Source organism: Carassius gibelio, chromosome B22, assembly GCF_023724105.1.
Source record: "Carassius gibelio isolate Cgi1373 ecotype wild population from Czech Republic chromosome B22, carGib1.2-hapl.c, whole genome shotgun sequence".
Lineage (NCBI taxonomy): Eukaryota > Metazoa > Chordata > Actinopteri > Cypriniformes > Cyprinidae > Carassius > Carassius gibelio.
This window is the reverse complement of record NC_068417.1, coordinates 23,505,133-23,519,778: the sequence shown is the minus strand read 5'-3', so window position 1 is coordinate 23,519,778 and position 14,646 is coordinate 23,505,133. Positions and strand designations below refer to the sequence as shown.

Here is a 14,646-nt window from a genome sequence, read left to right as displayed (position 1 = left end):
CTACTCTAGAGTAACAAACGAGAAACGGCATAGTCTCTATGCTCCGCCCCTACCTTCACAACAACACTACAGCCTTAGCCGAAGCCTAACTGTGCTTTCACACCGCCGGCGTCTAGAGCGTCAAAAATCGCTCTTGCCGCTCTGCTCACGACGCTGCAGAAAGATTTGTGAGCGCTCAGATGCTCTAACGTAGATCGAATGCTTATTTTGTATTTAAAGGGGCCGCAAAGCAAACAAGCTTGTTGATCTTATGCAGACTAACCACAAGGAGTTATAAGTTAACCTCATTAAATATTGTTGTGGACGAAATATTAGGATCCTTTACTTAAAATGAACAATCTCAGACACCTTGGTCCACGTATCACTTTTAATTCATTTTTTATGTCCCTGTACACAAACAGGGACACATCATAGATTAATACAAACGCTAAACGGCAATAATCAACCTGTCCTTTATTCTGCTTGGGAACTAATGTGCCAACTCTCAAGCATTCACCGTGAGACACACGCAATTGACTCTTTTCACACGCTTTCACGCCACACATCAATTTTTTCACGCACAGAAAAAAAAAAACGAAGCAAAGAGGACACGGAGACCAACAGACTAGACAGAGCAGGTTAGTTATGATATAATAATAGGGCTGTGCAAAAAATCGAATGCAATTTTCATGCACCTCTCATCAGTAAAGACGCTCCTGTAATTAGAAGTATATCTCCAGCATGTGCGTTCAGATCAGGGTTGCCAGGTTTTCACAACAAATCCTGCCCAGTTGCTTCTTAAAACTAGTCCAAAACTAGCCCAATCGCGTTTCCGGGACGTTTCCCGATAAAAATTGCTTCCCGGGGTTAAAATAAAAAATTTTGGGAAGGGTTTCCCTGGTAAAATTAGCATTTTAGGGGCTAAATATCACGTTATTGGTATTGGGATTGCTTCAAACCGCGGACATGAAAAACAACCGCAGACTTGGCAACACTGGTTCAGGTGTAGCGGCAGTTACTACACAGAGCCGTAGTCTACCGACAACTAACACAAAATCGCTTTCAAAATCGACAAAGAATCACCTGCGATTTTAACATCGATTTTGTGTAGATTGTCAGTGAATTACGGCTCTGTGTAGTAAATGCCAACCAGTCTTGCCAAGTCTGTGGTGGTTGTTTTTCATGTCCGCGGGTCACAGCGACCCCAATACAAATAACGTGATATTTAGCCCCTAAAATGCGAATTATACCAAGGCAACCCTGCTAAAAAACTTATATTTTTACCCCGGGAAGCAATTTTTATCGGGGAACCTCCCGGAAACGCGGGCAGGATTTGTTGTGAAAACCTGGCAACCCTGATCTGAACACACGTGCTGGAGATATACTTCTAATTACAGGAGCGTCTTTACTGATGAGATGTACATGAAAATCGCATTTGATTTTTTGCACAGCCTTATATAATAAAATGGGTAACGTTAAGTTATAGCTAGCTAATTATCAAACGCAGCTACGGTTAGCCATCGCTAACATTAGCACGTTTATCGAACAGCCTTCGATACATTTCTATGTTATAACTTCCTGAAAACAAATACACAAACATATAAAACAAACTTCTAGCGAAATACTAACAGCATCTAACTTACCAATCCAAAAGAAACATTGCAAGTTCGGAGTCAAACCTCATTTCTTTCAGGTCCATCAGTTGTCTCCAGCGATGGAAAGCAGTGCCGATGTTTACTCTGGTTCGGCTCCTTTTCTTATCGGATTTGATTTGTGATTCTGAGTGCGGTTGTTTCCCTGTAGTGGGTGGTGGTCTCTTGCCAAGGGCTTGAGACATCCTTTCTCTCTCTTCCCTGAACTGAAATGAAGTACTGGGCTGTACTTTCCACATGATTGACATCAGGTTCAGGCCCGCCCACAAGCCGTGCGAGTTATTTGTGTATTGCAGGTTGGCTGGTGGTTATGTTGCCCGCATACCGCCTCCCATGGCCGAAACTGGTATTACGACACCTGTCGGGCCGGGGCTAGTAATGCTAATTAAGGTTGATATCTCTGCACCACTATAACTTGAAATTTTTTTTATGACATCATCGCCCTTATTTCTTCTCATTCTTATGATGCGTGTAGGTCATGTTATGGATATTTTTACCTCAATTTTTGCATATGGCACCTTTAAGCTAGTTCAGCATTTTTAATAGTTTTTAGTGTGTTAAAAGTATTACATAAAAATTGTGTGATGTGGGGAAAATATTAGATTTTGTTCTACTATCTTCAATTAGGTAGAAACTTTTGATTCTTCTTAAATGAGCTGTTATTGTTCTTTGAATTAGTTGTGTATTTAGAAACCAATGCGATTAGGCATCGCCATGCCAAGTTTACAACATATCACCCCTTGACATGAGGAAAACATTGATTTGCAAGGTTCCTGCCAGTGTTTGGGACAGATTCATATAGTGCAATAATTGGACAGCTGTCACCACACTGAGACAGAAATGCCACTTTTCGCATCAGCGACAGCCAGTTCGTAGCTCTGCATTTGCATGATAAAGCAAATATTGGCATTGCAATGCATTTCTATATTTTTCATTGCGAGATGAGGTGAAGGGATGCGAAATGCAGTTATGACAGAAGGAAGATAATCGAAAGAGATTAGCTGGACAGATGAGCCGATGCCTCATAACGATGTGAATGGGCTTTCATTGGAGTTTTTGTCATTATAAAAGGGATATAATGTACATTTTTGAGTAGGCGAGGAGCTGGTGATGCATTAAGCTACGGATAATGTCATGCGGCCAAGTCAAAGCAATTTTTATGAAAAGCGTTTTGAAAGGGACAGACCATGGGAGCCAGGACAATCACGAGTACTTTGAACCTTTTTAGCCTCTATTGTTTTGGAGAAAAGGTGGGTTTGAATGAGAGCAAAAGGGCAAAGACATTTTGGCCAGCAGAAATAGACTCATTTTTGTAGGTAGAGCTTGTCATGCAGCTCTAAAAAAATACTTTTTTGAAGGCCATGTTTATTCAAAATTGGCAGTTATTTGCTGCTGTGATGTAAATGGCAAATCAATAAATAAATAATATTTCATTCTTTTAAGAGCATTTTATTAATAAATGTTAATAATTGAAATAATTGTTGCATCAGTTACTATAGTTAATTAAAACATGAAAAGCTGTTACTTTTCTAAAAAGTAATATAAACTAATAAAAGTAATATAAACAAAATATATAAATCTTAAACTAATTTTATTTCAGCAAATTGCCAAAGCAATTTGAATCATCAGGGCTATTAAAATGAACTAAAACTATAAAAAACAAAGTATATATATATATATATATATATATATATATATATATATATATATATATATATATATATATATATGTGTGTGTGTGTGTGTGTGTGTGTGTGTGTGTGTGTGTGTGTGTGTATATATATATATATATATATATATATATATATATATTTAAAAAGATGTATCTACCAAAACAACTCAAACGGAAATAAAAAAAGGAATAAAACCTATATGCAAAACAAAAACTACTAAAAAGTCAGAAACGCAACTAAATTACAAAGGTTTAAACTAAAATAAATATGAAACAGATAAAATACAAATAAAATCTCATTCAAAATATTAAAATCTTTAAAGTACCTCAATTATACAAAAATATCAGTCACATGATATAATGTGATAAAAAAAACGAAAATTCTACAATAAAAATAAAACTGAAATTAATAAACTATTAAAACAATATCAAAATACTATATGCATATAAAAACTCATATTAAAAATGTATCTCAGTGATACTATAATGGCACTGCTATACAATTCATTTAAAGATTGAAAAGAGTGAGTATTGGTGAGTTGACAGCAACAGTAATCACAAATTTGGACATTAGTACACACAATATTGTGTACAATATTGATTTATACACGAATAAACTAAAATATAACGGGTGATGACTAATATGGTACAGCTATCTTCTGCAATCCTAAATAAAGATACCTTTTGCCACTATTATAAGGTAGTTATGCAATTTAACAGCAGATGCTAACTAGTCTAGGCACACTTTATAATTATGGGTTATTTTCTGATTGCATATGTTAGGTAATGATACATTGTACTGGACGGACATGGGCTCCAACAGAATCTCTAGGTCCAGTCGAGATCAGACCTGGAGAGAGGACATTGTCACAAGTGGTCTTGGACGTGTTGAAGGACTTGCAGTGGATTGGCTTGCAGGTGTGAAGGGTTCTCTTCTTATAGCATTTCAGTGCATTTCCAAAATGATGTTGTCAGGCTTATTGTTTCTCTGTTGGTTCAGGGTCTTTGTTGCTTTGCATCCAAAGGTAATATTTACTGGACGGACCATGGCTTAAATCTCATTGAGGTCGCTCGATTGAATGGCATGTACCGTGCCGTGGTGATATCTGACGGTCTTGATCAACCCAGAGCCATTGCTGTGCACCCAATGAAAGGGTATGTATCTGCATTTTTTTTTTTTTTTTTTATTGTAAAAATACCCTCTGGCTTATTTTTTTTTCTTCTTCTAATGCTAAGCTTCAGTTTCACCCAAGTGTGGCAACAGCGTTTAAATGAATGACCTATGATCATCTAGAGAGCAGTTAGCGTGTGCAATTAGCACCTCAAAGCTTGTTAACTGCAGATGTACGTCCTCCTTAAAGGCCTTATAATTTCCATTGCATGTATTCTAATTTGAGAGGGCCATCATAATCTTGACCTCATGTTTGTAATGAGTTATCTCATTATCTACAGCTTTGTACTGTAAAAGTGGATTATAAACATTAAGCTGTTATGTTTTTCACTGGCATCCCCTTTTTTTTTACTTCTACCCTTTAAATGCGAGAGACCATTTTTAATGATCCACTCACTCCCTGATGGAAATCAAATCATGTTCTACATTTTGTCTCATTTGCACTTGAATATGCAAAAAATGTCAGTCAGCGGGACAGTACTCTTAAAGGGACGTCTTTGTACCTTATTTACCGTCAGTATTGGGAAGGCTACTTTGGAACGGTAATAGATTACAAATTACAAGTTACCCTATTTAAAATGTAATAATTAGTGTAACTATTTCAATTACTTTATTAAGCAATTTAACCAACATTTAAACCAGGCAGGGTTAATCGTGCAATAGTACTCAAGACTGAATATTGTCTGACCTTTATCATTAATGTTTTCATAAGTAACTGTAACAAATTGCATTTACATTTATTTTGTAATTAAATTATGCGACGCTGTTACATGTTAACATACAGTAGTAGTACCTTATCAGTATTTTATTTCTGTATTTGTACCTTTTATGGCTCGTTTCCACAGAGCGGTACAGTTTGGTACAGTATAGTAAGGTACGCAATTGTTTCCGTTTCAAATGTCAGAAGTTGTTAATGGTACCAAAATAGCAAACCGTACCATACCACATTTTTTGGTACCCTTCCGTTGGGGTACCTGGCACAGCAAAAGGTACAAAAAGGGTGGAGCTAAACTCCCGGCAGAACGTGATAAAGCATCCTTCACTCATTCTGCTTTGCTTTCCATGAGTGTTGGGCTTATTTACATCAGAGTGTGCAAACACAAAAAAATATAACCGTTTATTTAATCATTTTTATATTTTCATACAGACAATAGCCGTTTCTCAGTATGCGTTCTTGTCTGTTTTTGTGGACTTGTGAAACATCATTGCCCAAAAACCAGTGTAATTTTCTAAATATTACTGTTATCATGCAATGAAATGTAGTTTTTTCAGGTGAGAATGTAATTCTTTAAAAGTAAAATCTGTGGATTATTTTGACTCTGATGTTTCTGTAGTTATTAAACACGAGATACAATTCGTTCTGGGTAGGCTGTATTTAAAAGGCATTCATGGTCTCATGAATCTGTTATTTATTCCTCGTCATATCGTTTTAGCTGAACACAGAGTTGTGCTTTGTATATTTATTTTGAACTTTGCCGTAGTACAACGCTGACTTTGTAGCATACGTTTGACTGAATTGTTTGCTTTTGTCTTTATTTCCTATTACATAAGCCTCTTATACTTTGTACTTATAATTTTATAATGGCCATTATTGTTCATTAAAACTGACATTTAACAAAAGAAAAGCAGTGTTGTGCTTATCGTCATTCACTTCTTTCCAGCACACACCACGACTATCAAGAAAGGAACTATTGGCAGTGGAAACGCAAGCTGGATCTGATTCCATTTAGAAATAGACTGTTAATGGTAGAGGAGAGGAAAAACACACCCTAATTAGAATTTCCCCATGAGGACCTGAACACAGCATTAGCCCAAACAAACTCCAACCCTGTTAGAATTGTAGATGTTTTCACTGAAACTGAAAATAAATCTTGAATTTCAAACTGTGCAAAGGTCAAAATTCAACAGGATGACTACTTAACCATCCTCTGCTTTGAATTCATGCAGGTTTCTCTTCTGGACGGAGTGGGGTCAGAGTCCTACCATCTCCAGGTCACGCCTCGATGGTTCAGAGCAATCCGTGCTTGTTAGCACCGGACTAGCAAAGCCCAATGGCATCTCCATAGACTACCAGGTCTGCTTTTCCTATAGGCTTACTCTGCAGGTTGCAGTCCATTTTGATTTCATGCCTTATCTTGCAGCTTTAGGGCAGCCAGATCATATATTCCTTCATTCTTAATACAACAGATGCATGCTGTTTGTCTTCCAACTGCATTGTAGGAAAATAAATTATACTGGTGTGACGCCCGTAACAGCAAGATTGAAAGAATCAACCTTGAGCGGGGTGAGCAGAGGGAGATTGTGTTCTCATCGAGTGGGGTGGATATGTTTTCCATAGCAGTCTTTGGGGCTTACCTCTTCTGGTCTGACAGGTAATTTGTTTTTCCATAAATGTTACAGTCTCAAATAATGGCCCAAGAAAGCAGATACTGTCCCATTTTCCCTACAAGGTCACAATGCCTAGTGCAAAAAGACACTTTTGATTATTTCAGAATCTCCTGTGGTTCAATGTCATTCCAAGGATAGGTTACCTCACCTTCTGTTAGACCAGCTGTGTACTGTATTTTAATGAGTTCTTTGGTTTTAATTAGTCGAGGGCCATTGATTAGCAAGTGTCTAATTTTTGGTTTTGTGCCCCCATAACGGTAGAGCCTACGCCAATGGATCCATCCGCCGTGCTTCCAAGAAAGATGCCGTGAATGTAGTGACCATCAGGAGCGGCTTGGGTGCCAGTCTGAAAGATGTGAAGGTCTTTAACCAGGATCGGGAGAAAGGTTGAGGTTTCACTTAATGGCAGTTTTCCTGTTCTTTGAACATTGCGCCAATGCACACAAGTACAAGTTTATCCCAGATAAAGCAGGGGTGTCCAATTCAGCTTCTGCAAGAACACCTTTTCACAGTTTGGCTCCAACACGCATACGTTTCTAGTAACTCTGAAGAAAGTTAAAAGGAAAGTTGCCCTCCAGGGCCAGGATTGGATTCTCCTGCTGATAAAGAACACTTGGTGATGGACACCATATGAAAAAAGAGATCAATTAGACTTGCTGACATAGCAGTGAATGTCTGAGAGAGATCTTGTTTTTTTTTTTAGCTTTACAGGAAGGGAATAGTTCACCCAGACATTGGACCCTTTCAAATTACACTTGGATTTTGTTTGCATGCTGAAACTATTGTCTCAAAGCCATGAATCGGTGATATCATTTGTTTAGACCACATGTGTCAAAGGGCCAATGTGCTGCAAAGTTTAGCTCCAGCCAGCTCCAAAACACCTGCCTGAAGGTTTCTAGTAATCCTGAAGCACATGATTAGCTGCTTACTTATGTTAAATTGAGATTGGAGCAAAATTCTGCAGGACAGTGACTTTCTAGGAATGGAGTTTGACATCCTACTTTGTTGGGAGTCTGATATCTGATATTCTTTTTTTTACCAACCCAGGTACAAACGCTTGCAGCAGAGTAAACGGAGGATGCCAGCAACTTTGTTTTTACTTGGGGAATAACCGGAAAACTTGTGCTTGCGCCCACGGATATCTTGCTCAGGATGGGCTTAGGTGCAATAGGTACGAGGGTTACCTGCTGTACTCCGAGAGGACCGTTTTGAGGAGTATTCATATATCGGATGAGAATAACCTCAACTCGCCGATAAGGGTGTACGAGAACCCAGATTATTTTAAAAACGTAATAGCTTTGGCCTTTGATCATCGTCAGAAAATGCACGGAACCAATCGGATTTTCTTTAGCGATGTTCATTATGGGAATATACAAGTAATCAATGACGACTGGACAGGACGACGCGTCATTGCTGAGAGTAAGTAATTGCATCTAATTACTTTCTTTTGCCTGTATTGTTAGTCACGCTTTTTTGACGGAAATATTAGTTTATTTGTTATTTTGTCAGTTTTTTTTTTTCAGAAACCTTTCATAATTTCATGCTCAAGTGTGTTATGTTTCCTTGGACGTTTTGTGTCTTCAAAAGCCCATATTGAATGAAGTAAAGATGAAATGACAATGTCCGGTGAAACTTAAATGTTGATACCTTCCGAATAATGCTGATGAATGATTTCTACAGAGCTTTTTTGTCTTCCTTAATGTTAATAGCGTCTTGTCTGTGAGGAACATATGAATGAATTGGAAATTGGTTGTATGGATTGGCCAAAACTTTTAGATCATTTTCCAGAACGTTCAGCCTGATATTGTCTGTCCGAGGTGCTTTCGTAACACATTTATTTGCTTTATTTGCAATGCAACTCATATTTGTAGCAGCATCACGGCCAATTAACTGTGGTAAAGTGTAAATAAATTATCCATACAGGGTACAGCCAATTACTCTGATAAAGCGGCAGCCCAGTAGCCGGCATTGAAATTCATACCTCTTGTGATTTATCAGGCCCTAACCTTGTCAACATTAACACATGTCTCATTTAATCAGTATGCCATTAACCTGCAGAGCTGTCAGTTCGCAGCTGGCGTGCTGAACGATAGCTTGCCTGAGAGGAATTGTGATATTTGTCAAACGAGGCCGTGGCAGGCGCTGGGATTGTTATACCTGACCCTAGACGCTAAGCTTTATCCTTTGTCATATATTTATGCTGATATATTGCAGGCATGTATCTTGGCGTTGGTGCTGATAAACAGCTTGTCTGTTTACTCTTGTTTGAGGGCTGATAGAGGCGAGGGCATGACTGGTAGCTCTTTAGTTGAAGTGACTTTTTTAGCTGATTTGTGATTATTCGTTTTTAAATGTGGAGTTTAAAGTGAACTTAGTCTGACTTTTTTTTTTTTTTTTTTTTTATGGAAATGTTTGATCTGGCTTTTTTTGACAGGGTGGTTCAAATCTGACATTGCAGCTTCTCCAAATTAAAGTCAGTTCAAGACGAGACAGTTGCTTGGCTCGATCACTTTTACTCAGACCTCAATAGTTTTCACCAGTGCTGGTGATTTTAAAAGACTGTCACGCTGTTAACAGCGCTTCCAAATCTTTTTTTTTTTTTTATTGACAACAGCTCAACCTGTTCAATCAGTGTGAACTTTCACAGACAGAGGAATCATACCTAATCTTTCTCGCTCTTCATAAATACGACTGTCAAAACTGTCACGTGGGCACCCTGTCTGCCTCTTCCTGTGCTTGCAACAGAGCCTCTGGGTTATTTTACACTAAATTGCAGTGTGTTTGTTTTTGAAAGAATTTGATTACTTTTTTAAAAAAAAGAAAAAAAGTACAATACCTAAAGTACAAGTACCTAAAAAAGAATTATACATATTTTGGTCACACTTTATTTTAGGGTCCAATTCACACTATTAAGTAACCATTAACTATAACTTTTGCCTCAATTAACTCTTTATTTGATGCTTACTTATAGTTTATAAGGTAGTTGTTAAGTTTAGGGAATTGGGTACGATTATGGATGTCATGCATTATATGTACTTTATAAGCACTAATAAACAGCCAATATGTTAATAATAGACATGCTAATAAGCAGCTAGTTATCAGTGTGAATTGGACCCTATACTAAAGTGTTACCCATCATTTTTTTCAGATTTGTTTTGTTTCAAAACCTGTTTGACGTACTACCTCTGTGCAACACACACAAAAAATACATTTTAAATAATGACGTTGGTAATTTCCACGCAATACCAATGAATGAAAACTGGAGTTTCCAAGCTAAAAAATAAATAAATAATAATATTAAGGTCTGTCTTATCTAAAACTCAATCCTTTACCTTATTCATTTATAATTGTTCAATCAATTTTTCTGCCCGGGTGAAATGTCTTGGAGTTATACTGGATGGTTTGCTTTCGTTTGTCTCTCATATTAGTAATATTTCGCGTTCTGCATTTTATTTTCATTTACGCAATATTGCAAGACTTCATTCTTCACTCTCTCAACATAGTACTGAAGTGCTTATTCATGCATTGGTTACATCTCGGATTGATTATTGCAATTCTCTTTTATTTGCCATTCCTGAAAACAACTCCATAGATTATAGTTAATTCCGAATTCAGAAGATAGATACCCGTTCATGTACTTTCGATCACATAACTCCTATTCTTTTTAAGTTGCATTGGCTTCCTGTTCATTTTCGTGTACACCACAAAATTACACTTCTTACCTACAAAGCTCTTCATAATTTGGCACCTCATTATCTTTTAGATCTTTTAGATTTGTATATTACTTTGTGCTCTTTGAGATCATCTTCTGCACATTTATTGTCTGTTCCAGACTTCAAGATGAGTTGGTTTGGTGGTAGGGCTTTTATTTTTACTATGGAACTCTTTACCTTTGCACATTCGCCAGCTGGATTCAATTTCCCATTTTAAAGTTCAGATAAAACATATTTGTTTAGAATTCTTTTAATGATTTGCTTGTTTAATGTGTTGTTATAATGCTTGCATTTTATGTTTTGTTTTATTGTACAGTGTCCTTGAGTGTCTTGAAAGGTGCCTAAGTGAATAATGATTTATATTTCAAGATTGAACTACCAGAAGACTTAAAATATACCAACTTTTGTGTTTAGCATAAATGTGAGCTTTTTTACTTCTTGGTGAACAGTTTCTTTAAAGTAACACTTATTTTTTGCTCTGTTCACACCTCCGGGTTATTTTTAGACATTACTAAACTACGAAAAAGCTAATCAGTTTGAAGAATACAAAAAACTAACAACACAAAGTATAATTAGTCATGTAGGAGGGACATGTCCTGTTTATGAATGAAGAAAGAGTCCATTGTAATTCAATGGAAATCTGTGAGAGAATATTAGATAGAATTAAAGGTTTGACTTAGTCAAAACTCCACAAACGCGAAAGACGCAGAGTCCTGAAGGCTTTTTATCCATGTGTGAGGAAAATCAATTGTGGGTCAGGGGTGCAAGAGAGCTACTGCAAGAGTATTGGCTTGGAGAGAGAGACATGCAGAGGGAAGACGTCAGACAGACAGCGACTCGCTGTCGAGTGTGAACTATGCTAGAGGAGTTCAACAGCACATGATTGGCTTTCAGGCCTTTAGAGAAAGAGCGAGAGACATCGATGCCAATGCTGCATCTCCATCGGGGAAAATCTGTCTTTGTTAGCCGGAGGATGGTGATAGATTGCAGGCGGGATGTGATCGCTTGACACACACATAATATATCGTACAGGAGACGTTTCCAAGGCAACACGCAGACCTTCGCCTTCTTGCGTAACTCTCTTTGGAGCCCGAAGTGGAAATGTCATGTCACCTTCATTCTCAAAACTAGTCATTTTCATCTGGATCCGTGTTCTTGATGACCTCAGATAAACAAATACCAGGTTATTGCTGTTTAAAGTCAAGTTTGTTTTCTTAGCACTTGTTCCTGGTCTTATAGTGAAAATTCTTTCAATGGATGCATGTTATGTTGGTATCATACTGAGTTTAGAATATATTTATTTATTTAGATGAAAATTGTATATTTATTTTTTGGATACTTATTTCCCCTGGTTTTTGGATTTTAGAATTCCATTGCTGTCATTAAATTCTCAAAGTTCTGTCGTGAAAACTATCTGAGAGTTTAGCATGGTAGTTTACAGGGTAATGTTGATGTACCTTTTGTCTTGGCAGAATTGATCTGCTACGCGACCATTGTTAAATGTAATCTTTGACAAATCTGATAATGATTGGTTAAAGATTCAATATTTTTTTTCACACTGTACATTATAATTTTGTGCCTGCTGTATTTTTATTTAATTTATTATTTGTTTTATTTTTTGGTTATTTTTATTTTTCATATTTTGCATCTATGTAGAATATATGTAATAATCTGCCAGCTGCCATTTTTGGGGTATTATCGATATCAACCATAACATTAAAATAATTATCTGCTAATTTTTTGCCATTATTTGCCAAAACTTTAACACACATTAATTATAATAATTTGTTCCATGGTCTGTCTGAATACTGAATTCTGGTTGGCTGAAAGTTTTTAATGCACAGGTATTGCCAAATCAGTTTAAAAGCCTAGATAGTAGATCGCTACATTATATTTCTTAACAGCGAGGTGCTAAAGTAACTGTTTTTGAAGTAATTCATTGTTTGTAGAGAGAGATGCGCAGACACAGCATGCTTGTAATTCAAACACAACTCCTCTCTCTCTCTCTTGATCGATAATTAATCTAAATGCTATAATTCATTCAAATAAATGTGTTTTTACTGCACTGTTTAATCTCTGTCTGATTTGAAGTGGGCAGAATGCTAGCGCTAATGTGTTGTAAATGACAAAAATATCTGACATTTTTACCCATTCTGTCAAATATTGTGCTGCAAAGAGCAATGCTAGTTGCTTTAACTGGTCTTTAACTTAGCAATTAACCACTGGAATAAGTGGGATAATCAATGAGGCTCCACATCGTGCATTTAAAATCCTTGAATGCACGTCAAGCCGTTGGTTATCCCTTACATAATCATTATTTAATTGTGAATGGTGAATTCACAAAAAAAGGTTTGACTTGTATATTTATCAACCCTCTACATTGCGAGTAAATCACTTACATATGCGACTAAATTTTACTCTGGGCGACTAAATTGTCTATAGTTAGGCAATGGCTAATAAATTCTTAAAGGGGGGGTGAAATGCTATTTCATGCATAGTGAGTTTTTTACACTGTTAAAGAGTTGGATTCCCATGCTAAACATGGACAAAGTTTCAAAAATTAAGTTGTACGTTTGAAGGAGTATTTTTGTTCCCAAAATACTCCTTCCGGTTTGTCACAAGTTTCGGAAAGTTTTTTTCGAGTATGGCTCTGTGTGACGTTAGATGGAGTCGAGCCTCGCTCGGAGCGAGTCGTTGCTGCTGCTGCTCTCGTTCAGTTTCAGCCTCGGGATCTGATTCTGGATCATAAATAAAAGGCTGAATCTGACTGTTAGCCATGGTTTGTTTTGGATGATGGGTTTTCCCTCACGGTAATGTCACAGCTTCCAAACGCTCTCAACGCAAAAGCCTATTCGCGCTTGTGATTCTTTAGCTCCGCCCACACGTCACCCCTCCAGCCGGTCGTGTTTTTCCGGGAAAAATCGGTACACACTATCTTTCTCTTATGAATATAATAAAACTAAAGACTTTTTGGATTTATGAAGGATGCAGTACTACTCTATAGGTACTCAAGATTAACAGGATATTGAGTGAAAACGAGCATTTCACCCCCCCTTTAAATTTGACTCGCTAGTGTGTGTGTTCAAGGTTATTATAAAATTAGCACATTTTCAATCGCTGAACACTGACTGAGTGCTATAGAGTTCTCTCTCCATTAAGCGATCTGTACTTTTCACTTCATCTCAATGGACGCACAGTGCACCTATATTTGCCGAACTGTAAACTCTGTGTGAAAGCGCACGACTTGTCTTCTCCTGTCAAAATAATGGAGTTCATTTAGAATTATTAAACTTTTTCGAACAAGCAGAAGATTGGCCAATTTGCACTGATCTACTGTATTATCATCCCTGTTTTGATTTCAGCAAATCAGTTCAACCAAACATAGACAACGTGATTAATATTCTTGAACCCAGCAGCTCATCAATCCATAGTGCAGAATTAGTAGTAGTATTATCTTTTAGTAATAATATGATATATTACTACCATATTTTCCGAACTATAAGTCACACTTTTTTTCATAGTTTGGCTGGTCCTGCAGCTTATAGTCAGGTGCGACTTATTTATCAAAATTAATTTGACATGAACCGAGAGAAATGAACCAAGAGAAAACATTACCGTCTCCATTTAAGAAGCTGTGCCATTTTACAAAGATAAGCTGATTTTGTGTGTGTGTGTGTGTGTGTGTGTGTGTGTTTGTGTGTGTGTGTGTGTGTAAAATAGTATATCAGTCTTGCGAGTAAACTAAAAAATGTACTAGCCAATTGCGATTTATTCTGCCACGGTGTGCATAGAGGGTTGTTAATTCAATATTATACTGTATAAACTGGATAGGATTTCTCATTTTTGTTTAAAGTTGGAGTACTAAAATAAGTAACACTAAGTAAACTAAAACCTTAAACTATAAACACATGTGACCCTGGACCACAAAACCATGTCATGAGGGTTTTTTTTTTTTTTTTTATTGAGATGTATACATCATTTGAAAACTGAATAAATAGCTTTCCATTGATGTATGGTTTGTTAGGATAGAACAATATTTGGCTGAGATACTGCTGTTTAAAATGTTCTGGA

The 14,646-nt window shown here is 36.9% G+C and overlaps 1 protein-coding gene across 1 annotated transcript in view; it reads left to right on the top strand.

Moving 5' to 3' along the window:
* Window positions 1–14,646, top strand: part of LOC127988090 (low-density lipoprotein receptor-related protein 1B-like) — a 249,172-nt gene that overhangs the window by 132,166 nt on the left and 102,360 nt on the right. Inside the window, exons 36-41 of the mRNA XM_052590619.1 lie at window positions 4,087–4,221; window positions 4,329–4,458; window positions 6,422–6,548; window positions 6,695–6,846; window positions 7,124–7,248; window positions 7,910–8,281. Coding sequence (XP_052446579.1) covers window positions 4,087–4,221; window positions 4,329–4,458; window positions 6,422–6,548; window positions 6,695–6,846; window positions 7,124–7,248; window positions 7,910–8,281 — 1,041 coding nt within the window. The remainder of the gene's footprint in view (window positions 1–4,086; window positions 4,222–4,328; window positions 4,459–6,421; window positions 6,549–6,694; window positions 6,847–7,123; window positions 7,249–7,909; window positions 8,282–14,646) is intronic.